The sequence below is a fragment of the Parus major genome, chromosome 2, assembly GCF_001522545.3.
Source record: "Parus major isolate Abel chromosome 2, Parus_major1.1, whole genome shotgun sequence".
Taxonomy (NCBI): Eukaryota; Metazoa; Chordata; class Aves; order Passeriformes; family Paridae; genus Parus; species Parus major.
The window spans coordinates 87,586,923-87,602,682 of record NC_031769.1 but is presented as its reverse complement, the minus strand read 5'-3'; the positions used below and the strand labels follow the sequence as shown (position 1 = coordinate 87,602,682).

The 15,760-nt window shown below is 40.0% G+C and overlaps 1 protein-coding gene across 2 annotated transcripts in view; it reads left to right on the top strand.

The window, feature by feature from the left end:
• LPCAT1 (lysophosphatidylcholine acyltransferase 1) overlaps nt 1-9,211 on the top strand; it is a 64,694-nt gene extending 55,483 nt beyond the window's left edge. For both annotated transcript variants that reach the window (XM_015618242.3, XM_015618241.3), the window contains exon 14: nt 1,704-9,211. In XM_015618242.3, coding sequence (XP_015473728.1) covers nt 1,704-1,888 — 185 coding nt within the window. In that variant the 3' untranslated portion in view covers nt 1,889-9,211. The remainder of the gene's footprint in view (nt 1-1,703) is intronic.
• The last annotated feature ends 6,549 nt before the right edge of the window (nt 9,212-15,760 follow it).

Below are 15,760 nucleotides of genomic sequence, written 5' to 3'. Positions count from 1 at the left end.
CTTTGAGTTCTTTCTTCCTTTATGTATCTTTGTTTTTAGTAGAGGTGGGAAGCAAAATCACCTTTTTCCCCAGGTTAATGACTGAGGTGATATTTTCCTTCAGTCTAATGCTTAACAGTTGCTTTCAGTTTGAGCTCCAAGATGAACCCTGTAATTAGAAGTAATGCTGGAATAGTTGGTTCTTTCTACATCACCTTTTTTCACGTTTCTGATGTACAAGGCAAATGGGATTCCAAACACTTTTAATTGTACTCTGCTGAGCACAATTTCAATAAATATTCCTTAATACTTTCAGGACTTATTTCAGCAGGACCCAAAATGTCAGCTTACTGAGATCTACCCAAAATGTTACTCTGTTGAGTTTGGATTCCCCTTTCCTCCTGAAAACTTGATCATTTATATGATCCATCAGCCTGTGGTACAGTTTTTCAACATAGATGGTAATGTTGGTTTTCATGACCTAAGCTTCATCAACTTTTGTTGAAGTTACAGGTGCAGAATGCTCTAGATCCATATAAACTGTGGATAAAGGGTATCCACTTCTTTGTGAGTGGAAGGATAAAGTTACATTTATTGCCTTCTCCTTGCCTATCCTTTTGCAATAGTTCAGAAGCAGGGTTGCCCTACAATTTCAGTACTCCTGTGAGCCATATGGCATTCCCTCTCTTTCTTGTCCTTTGCAGTACTGAAAAATCATGTCACCTCAGAGTGGCAGAGAGGGGAAGCTGCAGTGTTTCCCTTCTTCCATACCAGCCTAGTTGTAGGAGGAACTGGGCTTCACTCCTTTGAAAGGCTTCTTCAGGTGTCATCTGCTCTGCACTTCGGGGAATTCACATTATCATCCGACCATGAGTTCTGGGATAGCACAGTGAATTTGAGTGGGAGGTGTGTGATACACTGTAGGTGACTGAATCAGTGAAAACATTCACACCCAGATTTTTCTAGTGTCAGTTTACATTATAAGAATAGCTTCTTGTTGCTTGGATCCTGTACGGTATCTTGTGTTCAAATCCTGTCTGAAAAAAGTCATATGGACAAATTGAGACAAAGTTTCAGTGTCTGATTTTCAACACAAAATGTTACTTCTTGATACTAAGGATTCCCCACTCCCCCAAGAACTAATCTGGTTTTTCTTATCATCTTATTAAAATCAGGATTTTTTTCCTGAGTTATAAATTATTTCCTCGATATTATTCTCTAAAATATTGGGACTTTTAAAATACTGAAATCTTGAACGCGGAAGGCAGCAATGACAGCCGCTGTTAGGTTGAAGCAAACTGAGTGCAAAGCATTAAAGGGCATGTTTGCCAGAGTTTTAAGAATTTAAGAAATGACTACACTTGATGTTCAGTGATCTTCTGCTGGAGGGCTTCTGTACTTCCCCAGTGAATAGTGAAATGCTATGTCAGGGCATGTGGTGCTCATCATGCATTTTAATGCAAATCTGAGCCTGTTTACCCTTCACACAGCTAATCTCTGGCCTGAAGTGTTTTCAGAGGGCTTAGATAACTTTGCAGCATCTCAGCTCTGTGAATATGGTAAACTTATGCTGAGAAGCTAAAACAAGCACTGGGGATAGCATTATGTTAACTGCTGCTATTTTTCTCCAAAGAAATCATGTGATTATATATGTGTAAGTATTCAAATTTAGCACCCTTCTGTTTCAAAGAGCTGATTCTGTGCAACAACAATTTTTTTTTTAGATGACTTCTACACATTTGCTGTGTTGCACCCACACTTTGCAGAAGACTATCTTTATGCTGATCATATGGGAGCTGAGAGCGGCTTGGAGACTTCATCTCTTTCTGCACCTAATGGTATCTGTACTGACTTCAGCCCTGACAATAGTGGAGATCGAAAGAAGCCCTTGCAGAAGAAACTAAATTAACACTACAACTGTTACCTTCCTCTCCTGGTGAGAGGGTTGCATTTTCGTGGGATTTTCATAAGTCACTCCAATTATACAACAAATATCAGTTTTGTGTGTGAAAGTTCTACCTGAATACCATCCTTTGAATCATATGTGCTATATTTAACAACATGTTCCATGTTACTTTGGGAAGGGTGTTTTTATTTTTTTTGAAAAGGTCTTTGAAAGGCAAAAATGTGAATGTGCTTCATTGTTAATGTTCATATTTAAAAGGAAGCGGCACAACTTATTTATATTCCATTGGCTAGTTCCATGTACAAAGTGTCGCACAAACTGTGCATGTATAAAGAAACTGTAGCTACTATGGTGTAAAGTGCACTTTGGTGATTAGTGTTTTCCCTAGTTATGGGGATGTTTATCTGGGGCCAAACTGTGCTGTCCATATCTGAATAGTCAGTCTTGTTGATTTCAGTGGGATTATTCTCTTGAGCAAGGCAAGCATACTTTGGCCCTTGGTTTTGGTTTCAGTGAACAGTTTGGAAACAGTAATACAAAAACTTGCTAAGGATTACTTTTTATTTTTATTGCTGAATGACGAAATTGTTTCTCTTTCCATGGTAGAATGAAAAGGAAAGGCTCCTTATCCCTCACCCCCCAACACTTTTCTACTGTAATCTTCTGGATGCAATTAAACATGAATTCTTTCCAAACTGACATGCCACATACTGCTTGAAAATACATAACAACTATTTCTGCTTTTGTCTTATAACCAGCTCAAATCATGTCCACACAACATTTTATGGGAGATGTTTACAGAGCTACACATGATTTAGATTTATCAGGAATCACAGGTTTCTTCTGTAGCAAGCCTGTACAGATAACATAGCATGGAATACATCATGAAAACCTTGGTGTATCAGCACAAGTTGGAAAAGGTTGCAGTCACTTCAAAGGCCAAGCCAGCAACAAGTTTCAGACCATCCTGAAGAAGTGCTAGTTAAATCTCTATAGCAACATTACATATACTTCACAGAACATATATGAAGCTTAGAATAGTTTAGAAGTGTTAAAAAAAATACCAAACTTGTATTAGTAATACTTATGTTTCCTTTTGTAAAGCCAGATGCCTTAACTGCTACTGGAGGTCTCAGAGAAAAATCTAGATTATTATTAAGCCACAGAGCTTCATTGATTAGAAAATGTGATAAAAGCCTCAAGGAGTAGGAAGGAGGACTGTCACAAAATAACTAAAATAACATAAAAAACCAAAAAATTTTTCAAGTCATTTCTGACTAGTTTTGTAGGGTTTTATGCATGGAAAACTATTGAGATTTGAGTCTTCCACAAAGGAATTTAAAGCTAGATTTGAAAGGGAATAATTTTAGCTAAGGACATCTGTTTGTACCACGTGCTTTTATAACTATTTCTTAAATAGCAGGAGGTGTTTTAAAGCTCATTAGGGTATTGGAATGTGTCCTCAGAAATCCCGAACTGTATGCGGCAGGTCTCCAGATTGGAACTGGCTTTAATAAAGAGGGTAGGAGGAAAAAATGTAAGAAAATATGCTTCATGGGGGTATGTGGAGGTAATAATAAAATATTTGATTTATCTAGGTAACAAAAGCCAAGCTCACAGGGCAGCAGCAGACTATCTGGGAAGACTTGAATTAAAACTGATCATGGAAAATAGGAGAAATTGATTGAAAAAGTAAGGCAGATGAGGAACTACACTTAACTAGGAATAGTCAGCTGCACAGAAGAGGGAGTGAGTATTAGTGTGCTATATCTTGAGGCAGGGATGGCACAGAATAAGTCAAACTGAGCATTGTTAACTCGTTGCTGCAGAGAAGATGTTCGTGATAGAGGGATGCATCAGCATGTGGTCTGTGAGAAGCAGGGTGGTATTTCTACATTACCAAGATGTGATAAGGTCTTACCTGAGGTATCTGTTCATATTGGGACACCTGAGAGAGATGGGTGTAACTGAATAAAGTGTGGAAGGCAAAAAAGCCCTCAAAAAGTGATCAAAAATATGCTTTAATCCAAAGAAGAGGAGACTGAAGGGAGATGTCAACAGTCTTTAAATATGGAAAAAGTTGCTATAGAGAAAATAGGAACACTCTTCTCCACAACAATGGTAGATGCTGGTTATTAATTGAAAAGGCAAGTTAAGCATTAGGAAAAGTCTCTTACAATACACCTTGTTAAGCTGTGGAGAAGGGTTTCTTCAGGTGTGGTGAAAAGCCTGCCTTCATTCACTGGAGTTTTTGAAAACAGAAGACAGCTACAGTAGAGACACTTGATTTTGTTGATCACACCCCAGGGTTACAGGGAGATGTCCCTGAGGTCTGTTCTCTATAGTTATTACAGTATGTGAGGGAAGACAAGCATAGTCTGGGCATACTGTATCTCTACAAGAATATGGCACGTGGCTCGAGCTGGCTGTGTAAGATACTTTTGCTTTGTACGTGAGCTTCGGAATTTGAGAATGCTGGGAAGGAGGAACTTCCCCAGTACGTATCTGAAGAGAAGAAAGAGGTGAGCTTAGAAACCCATGGACAACTCTGAAGTGAGAGGAGCTCCAGAGGAAGAGATACATTGACCACATCTGTAAAAGAGCAAAGAAAGCTGATTGAAGTTGGCTGAATACGAGTGTGTCTAATTTCCATGTATGGCATGAGTAACTTGGGGGTCTGTTTTATGAAAGCCCATCAGTTCATTGACTTTTCTTTTATTTGAGGTGTTTTGTTATTGTGGTGAGTGTAATAGCTGTACTTGTGTGCACCTAAGCTGTACAGAGTACACTGAAAGGCACTGCAGCCTGTAGTGGATGGGCCATTAAACAGGTGCCACATTGTGTGGTGAAGAGGCACTGAAAGTCCAGTGTATCACTGAGCTCAGTCCAGAGCTGCTGCTGGAGAAGGCTGGTGATCATCACAAGTCACAAACAAGTACTCTTGGTGGATTAAAAGTCATATACAAATTGGTGGATTGAATACTTTTAAAAAAAGGCATAAGACAAAACAGATTCTGGAAGGAAATGTGATTCTCCCTCTTTTGAGAAACTACTGAATCAGATAAAGATATAATAGGAGGAACGGCAGGATTAAGGATCAGCCTGCATGGAAACATTGTTAGATCACATACCCTGTCACCAAAGTAGAGATTAATTAATACAACTCCATTAATTTTAGCATTTGTAGTGTATAATATTAGACTGCCTTGTAGTGAGAGAGAAGCCACATTACCACAGGGTGGTAAACTCAGGCCCTTGAGGGCCGAGGCCCATAACACATCACATGACTGCAGCAATGCTTTTTACAATTCATCTGCCAAACCCCAACTGCAGAAGTGTTTCAGTAGTTCCCAATGAGAAGCCTTTATAGAGGCATCTGAATGTGCAGCAGCTGAGTTGTGAGTCAGGTTTCTGTGACTTGATGTAAAGTCAGAGTAGAAGTGAAAACTTCCTTTCCCCTTCACCAAACATTGATGCTTTCCATTAAAATAGTGATTTTATAGGCAGATGGTTATATTTAAACAGGTAGTATAAACACCCTCTAAATTTACAAGGAGACATATGCAGAAATTACTTTGGTTCTTTGCACTGTTTAACTTAAATGATCCTTACACAGAAAATGCCAGGGGTGTGAGGCATTTGACATTTCTGATGATCATTTTTGTACTCTTATATAATACTGTCATCTCTTGCCAGTAGAGTTCTTGCATCACCCAGAATGAATTTTTGCATATTGAGATACTCAGCCAAGGCTGGTTATCTCTTCTTACATGCCTGAACAAATATTTAAAGTAACCCAGAAAACTACAAAATCCAAAATATTTGAAGTTTTGGGGGGTTGGTTTGGTTTTTTTGTTGCTTCATTTATATTTTTTCAAACATAACAAAACCCCGCTAAGACCAAACAAATGCTTAGTAGGTGCAAAGCATGTTTAAATCACTGCCTCTAGCAAAGTATGGCAAGTGTTATTACAGATTTTTTGGGGAGTCTGTTGCTGTAGCAGATAAATTTTAAATGCTTCATAGGAAATTTATAAGCTGCCTGCAGAAACTAGACTGTACACTTAGTTTTATATTAATTAATTGCACTATATGTTTTGATGCATTTATTGTAGCTAGCATGATCTAGGTATGATAAATAGCAACCAGACCTGTGTATTTACTAATCTCGTTTTCAAGGTATAAATCCTTAGGTCACAGGGGTTGAAAGGGACACGTGTGCAGTAGGGAAGTGATGCAACCTCTTTAGTGACACAGCTGCCAGAAGTAAGTAGCTAAGTGTCACACAGAGCTCTTTATTAATATCTTCATGCACGCTGAATACCTCTGTTAGCTAATTTAGGCCTAGGGGTGGTTGGAGTATTTTTGTCTTCTTAAAATGCAGTGAATGTTTTTGTGGAAAAGTCATTGTTGCAATTCAACATCTGATGAATTTTTAAAGTGGGTGTGGCTTTATTTATTTATGAGTTCCCTGGTAAGTTCATCTTTGGTATTGCCTTTGAATTATTTTTCCTACTTTTATATTATCATGTGTTAATTATTGCTTTTTAATTTACTCTTTCAGTCACCTGCTCTCTGCTCCTTCAAAATAACATTCAAAAATAGTATTCTCATTAAAGGACAAATTAAAAAAACAAACAAACAAACCTGCCCTGATTTGAAAAAATACTACTTGCAGAACTATAGTTGCATATGCTGTAGATCCTGTGATCTCAGGGAAAAAAATCTGTAAGCACAGCTTTGCGTATGTTACGGGACTAAACTAGGCTGGAGGAAAAACAAAATTCTGATTAAAAGCTCTAACCAACTAAGTTCAATTTTTCTTTAGTCAGAGTGTGGGTCATAAGATTTTCTGAAATGTGAAGTCTCTGTTTTTTTCCTCTAGCAGAGCTTTCATGAGTGCTCTAGAAAAAGGAAATGATAAATACACTGGTCAAGCGTTCTACATTAGTAAAATTCAAATTTGGGTCCTAAAACCATATTGAGGCACAAAACTTCCCTGTGAACCAGGCACTTCAAATAGTTTGCTAATTTTTAGGTATCTGAACTTCAGCTGATTAGGAAAACTTAAATGATCCTGAATAGATCATTACAAAAAAAAAAAAAAAAAAAGGGAAGAATACAAAATAGGAAGTAAGAGTTAGTTACTAATTAATTAAATTATTAATTGGTCAGTTCAGCAAAACTGCAATGTCTGTTTCACATATGAACAGGAAGGCTGAGATGGTCATTCAGATAATTTTGCTATCCTGACTAGGTAGTATATAAGCCAGGCGGTCTTTATTCAGAGAGTGATTTCTTGAAGGTCCTGCAGCAACTTGAAGGTACTGCAACATCCCAGTAATGTCTTGGTCACTGACAGTGTAGACAGTGAGATTTCATCTTCTCACCCTGCCCTTTTTCTTTGAATTATGGAGAAAAGTATTCAAACCATGATAGGAACCCTGTAAGATCTTCTTACAGGTAAAAACCCTCCAGCACCACCTCAGAGGCACAAAGGTGATCATTCTGTGGAATAATTATGGTGGGGAACTGGGTATACAATGCTAGTCACCAACATCTTGTGGTCAAACCATGTATAAATGGCAATACAGTGGTAAAACTACTGAGAGAACTCAGCAGCAAACAGGATATCCTTTACATGTGTTTGAACTTGAGTTTGTGAGTATTTCCTGCATCTCATAGTGCTCAACTCGAGAGAGTTTCTTTCTCTAGGAAGCATTTCAGATTTCTTTCAAGATAATACTTACTTTGACTTCTTCAAGTGGAAGAGTGATTTGTTTTGTAGAAAGCAGCTTCTTTTTCCTTGGATGGTGTGGTGTGCTTTATTGTGTGTAATGTGCTTAAACTGAAGTGGGTGATACCAAGAGAGCAGAGGATATAAGAGACTTATAAAATAGAGGGTTTATGTTTCTGTGAGATATGCTGAGACATTTCTGCACAGTAGTTGACACTGCCTAGATTGTCTTGCAAGTTCATTATACAAAATCATTTTACTAGTTGGTGATTTTACTAGTGTGATGGTAGTGGCTGTTTATTCCACTTTCCTTAGCAGGATGGCAGAGCAGAGTACCCCTGTGCAGGCCAGCCTTGGGGTATAGATGTATTTGCAGTTTTCAGATGATGGGTCTCTGGGAATAGAAGCAGTAGAATCACCTGAACACTGATTGCACCTCACTAAGTTATTCCTGTTACACAACTTAGCTCTTTGGGGTATTTTTTTATTAACACAGTTATCATGCTTTATTCTGAGCTAAGTTGCACAGAGACATATGAATATCAGAGCTCACTTGAGATAGCTTGAGCATCTCAAAAAAGGTGCTGTATGATAATCTGTTGATAGAGTGTTACATTTCAATTTTTTCACTTTGACCAAAAATGTTAGAAGCAAGAGAAAAAAGTCATCACTTCTGTAATACTCTATACTGTCAGTGGGGTGTTATTTAAGAGCGCCAGTTCTGAGCCGAAGTCAGCTGAAGGAAAATCAGGCTGGACTTCTGATCCCAAACCAGCAAGTAGAAAATCTCATGTGTGCCCAGCGTGGCAGCAAAGCTTTCACTCTGCAGCTGGCCTTTTCCCACAGTAAAGAAGGCTCTTTTCTGCCTCTTGGGCTGCTGAATTCAGTTTTCTGTATCCCTAGTTCTTGCTTGTGCTGACTGTTCTTTGTAGGTTTGTTGCAGCCAGAGGGAGACCCTGCTGCCTCTTAAGCTGAAGTGACATTCATGGACTTTTCTCCCTGAGCCAGGAGCAGCAGGTGAATATTCAAGTCCTCTTCTGGTAATGTTATCCAAAACTAAAAGCCCATGTACTATTTTAGCTCGTGCCTGCCATCAGGTAAAGAACTGCTTTTTCTTTTCATACGCTTCAACTATTGCAGGTGTATCCAGGTGACAGGAGGTCTGAAAGAGCTTATGAGATTCTCCTTGTTCCTGTGAGTAAGAAGAAATTAAATTTAGAAATATTAGAAGTTTACAGTGAAACCTTGGATTGACTCCTGACTTGCTATATATATATATATAACTATATATATATATCACTTTCAGTGTGAGCCTGTTCACTTCCATGTTACAAACGCAGAATCTATAAATGTAACTGAAAACAAAGTCTCCTCATGGATATTGAAGAAGCTGACACTCAGACACTTTTCATCCTACCATGGTACTGGAAATTAAATTCATCTGACAATAGGTAGTTTCTAAGTCTATGAATGTATATGGGGAAAACCCAAATACATGTCTTTTATTCACTATCCAGCATGAAGACAATTTTGTATTTTCAATGCTAAAGAAATAAACTTTGAAAGATCTTTTATGGCCTAAGTATATATTTTTTGTCCTATGTTTCCTTTTATAATGAACTTCAATTAAAATATTTCTTATATTTCAAAAACGACATTTAGGTTAGCCAGTGCTGTATTTTCCAAACAACAAAAGCAGTTTTAAAGTAAACATCTAAAAATGAAATTGTATTTTTAAATATGTGAATTAGAATTCCTTTAAGTTAAACATGTCTCCTTAGCAACTGTATATACTTAGACAAAAAGCAAACCCATTGCAACTGCTTGTCTCTATAGTTGTTTGTGTTTGGTGATTTGTTTATATTGCTTTTTCAGATTGCTCTAAGGGTATTAAGAGTCCATGTAAATCAGCAATGTTAGAAATAGAAGTCAGAAGTGAATTTCTTTAGAAGTGGTAGAATTTGTTTCCTGGAAGAGGACCAAGAGTAAGCATCAGCTAACCTTGTATTATGTACTATACTACTTAAATGTTGCAGCATTGTGCTGAAAGTATTTGACATCCATTCAACGGGACCACTTTCTAAACTTTTTTATAATTCCCAGCGTCTCTCCAGCTGTGTGAGACATTTCTAATTTGATCACAGGTACTAGTTCATATTTTTTTGGAAAAGTAAAATTGAGTAATCAACAAGCTGAGAAATAACTCAGAAAACAAAATAATTTTGATCTCTGTTGTTAAACTTGCATTGAGGATATCATTTTTATATTTTGGGGGAAAAAAAGATTGCTGTGCTTTTGAACACACTTGAAACTTGAAATACAAAACTGAAAAAGTTAACACTGAAATGATCACATTTTGGAATTTTTTTGTACTGCTACTGAATCCAAGTTAGGCACTGCCATGAAAAGGATGCTTTTGCTGGAAAGCTGTTTTGACAGAGCAGGAAGCTGTTTTGTAGGAACTCACTTGTGAGGTTTCACGTGGTTGCTCCATCAGTGGTACAACTTCTGTTGCTGGCTTCAAGGCTGCTCAAAGAGACCTGGTGTGTTTAAATAAAAAAAGGTTTTACTGTAAGAGCCCTTGGATGTGCAGTGTAAATCTGTAACAATATATAGTGCTACTGGATAATAATGATCTAAATGCATATTTTCTGCTGTAAATTTCCCTCATGTGGCTCCAATGATGTGTACATAGACTATTACCTTTGCACTGAACTGACTATACTTCATAAAAAGAAGAGCAAAAGCAAGTATTGTACTAAAGATGACCATACCTTGTGGCTCCAATTGTGGAAATACTTTTGCAAAACAAAAGGTGTAGCTTCAGTGTTATAAATTTGATTTTTATATTTTTTATTAACATGCATGGAAGACTAAGGATAATATTTTTTAAAAATGAACTTGGTTTTTGTACATTTTTTCAATGTTTAAAACTATATGATTTAACATTACCTCTGAATGCCAGTGATCAGTAAATTTTTAAAGGAAATACCTCAATTTGAGCATTCTTCTCTTGTTACTTGTCTGATAGGTTAAAATGGACTATAGGGTGTGATGAAGTGAGCATATGATGTAGGTGCTTAAACTGCTATAGAAAGTATACAATGATTTACTGAATGGGACCTAAATGATACACTACAAGTGTTGAGTGCAGTTATGCAGTCATGGTTCATTCTGCCTAACTGGACATTGTCCTCATGAATGGCTTGTAAATTAAATTTTCAGCTTGAAGCCAAATTAAAAAATGAAACAAAAAAACTTGGTTTCCTCTGGATTTTTCTTTCCAGTTTTTCTTTTTTTTTTAACAACAGGGTTTACAATAAGGGAAACGATACAAACCATAATTGTAAGCAAGACTGAGTCCATGTATGTTTAGGCATGCTTTGTTGATGTGTGTTCTCTGTGTCAGTGTGTATAGGAAAAGAGTGTTTTTCTGACTGGGAGGATGATGGAATACAGGTGTTTAAAGGGGGAGGAAGGGGTAAAAATAGAAAGAGGAGAAACAATATCCCTCTGTGACACCAATATTGTCTCCAGTTCTATTTCGTGTGCTTAAAGAAGAACAAAGATCAAAAAATATTCAGAAAAGGTGCTTTAGAATTCTGGGAGAAGAAGTCTGTCTAAATTAGATTGAATTAGCTCTGGCTGCATTTTTTTTTTTTATCCAGGAAACAGACAAGAAACTCCAGACATATATACCTGAAAAATTTCTAATGGAGGGTGGAAAAAAGGCATCCTCTGAGGTGTGGTGAGTGTAAGCTGAACCATTAATATGAACAGTATCAAGAATAAAAGTGAAACACTGGGAAGCTCACCAGAGAAATGACAGACATTCAGCATGATATGAGGATTTCAAGGGAAGACTTGTTAGTGTTTTACTTAATGTTATTCTTTAATTTCCAGTGATGGAATTGTTGTGGTTTACCTCAGCTGACAGTAACGTGCAGCCACTTGCTCACTCTCCCCCCACCTTGGTGGGATGAGGAGAACTGAGGGAAAAAAAGGAAAAAACCTGGGGATTGAGATAAGACCAGTTTAAAAGCTGAAATAAGATAAAATAATAATGAAAAAGGTGACAATAGAGACAGGAATAAAATTCAAGAGAAACAAATTATGCACAACATAATGACTTATCACCCCCTGACCAATGCCCAGCCCCTCACTGTGCAGTGATCAGCCCCTTCCAGCAACTCACCCCAGTTTATATACTGGGCATGACCTTCTGTGGTAAAAAATACCCCGTTGGACAGTTCTGGTCAGCTGCCCTGGACATGATACCTTCCAACTTAATTGTGCACCTCCTCATTGGCAGAGCATGCAATTCATCCCACAAATGGGTTTGCCTTTGCCTGAGGCAGGAGTAATCTGGTGTATTTTTTACATGCATTACAGGAACTTTATCACCTTCCACATGAAAGTACATCAAAGTTTTGATTGGGTAGGATCAGCCAAATTGGCAGATCTCCAGCATGAGTCCATCCCATGGGCAATAATCCTCCCAAAACTGCTGCAGCATGGGTCACTCTTCTGCAGGGTGCAGTCAGTCCTTCCAGGACAGACTGTTCCAGCATGGGCTCCTCTCTCCATGGGCCTCTCCTGGAGTCACAGCCTCTCTCAGGCATCCATCTGCTCTGGTGTCAGATTTCTCCACAGGCTGCAGGTGGGTATCTGCATCCCTGTGGATCTGCATGTGCTGCAGAGGCACAGCTGGCTCACCATGAGCTGCATCACGGGCTGCAGAAGAATCTCAGCTCCGGTGCCTGGAGCACCTCCTCCCCTTCCTTCTCCACTGACCTTGGTGTCTGCATAGTTGTTCCTCTCACATGTTCTCACCCCTCTTTTCCCTGGCTCAAATTACAACTGCCCAAAAACTTTTTTTTGGGTTTTTTTTGTTTGTTTTTTTTTTTGTTTGTTTTTCTTAAATGTTATCACAGAAGCATTACAATTTCTAATTGGCCCTGCCTTGACCAGCAGCACGCCCAGCTTTGGGACTACCAGGGATTGTCTCTACTGGACATGGAGGAAGCTTCTGGCAGCTTCTCACAGAAGCCACCCTTGCAGTCCCCCTCCTGCTACCAAAACTTGGCCATGCAAACCCAATACACCTCTACACCCTGCCACTTAGGAAATATCCAGTCCCAGGGCATGTCTCTGGGTAGGATTTTTAAATAGCTGTTTGACCTTACACCAGACCTAGAACACATGCAGGACACATAGCAATAATTTTTAGAAGATGTCTCCTCCATGGATTGATTCTCCAAGGAGAAAAGGTGAAAGGCATAATTAGTAATAGTTTTTCAAAGATGGCTCCCAAAGTCCAGAGCTGACAGCAGTGCTGAGTACAAACACCAGGTTAGTTCCATGGCCGTTACATTATTCCATTATATCCTAAACCAGGGTTGCAAAGTACAAAATTATAACCTCGTCTCTGTCCCCATGGGTGATAAACAGCACAAGAGGGAACACATACTGCAAGTGAGGTAACACATAATGCAACTTTAAGAAAAAGCACACCAACTTTGAGAGCAAATAAGTAAACATTATGACCAGCTACTATGAAACTAATATAATGAATACTTGTATTTGTTCTAATGCATTCTAGTCAGATTTGTCATTATTGCTGGGCCCCATATCAGATGCCAAAAAGAATTGCTGTAGATTAACTCTAGCTGGTAAAGTTGTTTAAGTAAAGTTGTTTATTATTATTATTGTTGTTGTTGTTGTTGTTAGTAATAATAATAATATACTGATACAAGAAAAAGAGAGAGGGGAATAAAACCCAAGAAACACAACTCATGAACAATATAGTTGCTCACCACATGCTGCCTGATGCCGTGATTAGCCCCTCCCAGTAACCCCCCAGTTTATATACTGGACATGACATTCTGTGGTATGGAATATCCCTGTGGATAGTTTGAGTCAGCTGTCCCACCTATGCTACCTCCCAGCACCTCCTCACTGGCAGGCCACAGAATGCTGAAGTCCTTGACTTGGGGTAAGCACTGCTAAGCAACAACCAAACCATCAGTGTGCTACCATTATTCTGATGCTAAACCCAAAACACAGCTCTATACCAGCTTCTAGGACGAAAATTAACTCTATCCCAGCTGAAATCAGGACAGGCCTGAATGCCCTTCACCTAACTCCTGATCAGCCACTTCACTGAGCTGCTGGGGAAGTTAGCTGTAACTTGTGCTTGTGTCTCTTCTGCCCCTGGGTACCTTCTGCCCAAGCTCCTCAGCTGAGGAGTGCTTACTTGAGGTAAGTATTCACATCATCACTTTCTTCTGCTTGACCCACACAGGCAGACATGCAAGGACCACAAGAAACGCTCTTTTTTCAGTCCAAGCACAGGGCTGGGAAGAGCGTTCCCAGCTCCCTTGAAGGACAATGTTTGGTAGCTCAGGCCTATGAGAGCAGACTGTGACTGACAGCCTGGCAGTCGTGCTTCCCAGGGGCTGCTTCCTCAGCTCGTGAATGGGCACCAGACACTCCCCTTCTGGTTCTGCCCATCCTTCATTGTTTGTTCCTGTTCACAGAATCACAGAATATGCTGAGTCAGAAGGCACCCACAAGGATTATAGAGTCTAACTCCTGGCCCTGTGCAGAACATCCCCAAGAATCACACCATGTGCCTGACAGCACTGTCCAAACACTACTTGGACACCTGTAACCACTCCCTGGGAAGCTGATTGCAGTGCCCAACCACCCTCGGGGTAAAGAACCTTCTTCTAATACCAAACCTAAACCTCCTCTGACACAACTTCAGGCCACTCCCTTGGATTTTTTCAGCAGTCACCACAGAGTGATGCCTGTCCCTCCTCTTCTCCTCATGAGAAAGTTATACACTGTGATGAGGCCTCCCCTGTGTCTCCTCCAGGTTAAACAGACTAGTGACCTCAGCCGCTTCTCACTTGGCTTCCCCTCAAAGCCCTTCACTATCTTCATTGCCCTCCTTTGGACCCTTTCTAACAGTTCTGTCTTATATTATGGTGCCCAAAACTGAACACAGGACTCAAGGTGAGACCACACCAGTGCAGAGTACAGCAGGAATGGTTTGTGTTGGAAAGACCTTAAAGATCACCCAGTTCCAATCCCTGTGCCATGGGCAGGGACATCTTCCAGTAGACCAGTTTGCTCAGGACCCCTTGAAATGAGCCTTGAAATGTTGCTCCTGTCATTTCCCCAACTTCTTTTCTTCATCACATTGCACTACATTGCAGGCTATGCCTGCATACCAAAGGTAATTTTTTTCTTAGACTAAGGGTATTTTTATTATTATTCTTACTGTTGTTATTATTCCAACAATTATTGTTGTTGCTGTTAATATTACCTGTGGGAGCTGTTTGACAGCTGGCTGAATATAAGCCAGTGTGTGTGCCCAAGTGGCCAAGAAGGCCGATGGCCTCCTGGCCTGTGCCAGATGTAGTGTGGCCAGCAGAAGCAGAGCAGTGACTGTCCCCCTGTACTTAGCACTGGTAAGGCATCACCTTAAGTGCTGTGTCCAGTTCTGGGCCCCTCAATGTAAGAAGGACATTGAGGTGCCTGGAGCATGTACAGAGAAGGTTAACAAAGCTGATGGAGAGTCTGGAGCACAAGTCCAGTGAGGAGCAGCTGAGGGAGCTGGGGGTGTTTAGCCTGGAGGAAAGGGGACTTGGGGGGACCTTATCACTTTCTACAACTGCCTGAAAGAAGGCTGCAGCCAGGTGAGGGTCAGCCTCTTCTCCCAGGTAACAGGATGAGAGGACAAAGTCTTAAGCTGCACATGAGAGTCTAGGTTGTACTTTAGGCGGACTTTCCTCGCAGAAAGGGTGATTAGATATTGGAATGGGCTAACCAGGGAGATGGAATTGGATGATGGATCCCTGCGAGGTGTTTAAGCACCACTTTGTGCCATGGTCTAGCTGATGTCATAGCATGATCTCAGAGGCCTGTTCCAACCGAATGGATCCCGAGTGACTCTGGTTGCCATCATTATTATCATTATCACCAGTATTATCTTTACCCTTCTGATCCAAGCCCTGAGCGCAGCCGGGGGCGGGCCCTGCACACAGCGCCCCCTAGCGGCTGCCGGGCGGGAGCGGGGGGAGGAGGCGGTGCCTCCCGCGCGCGCCGGAAGTGACGGACAGCCGGGGCGG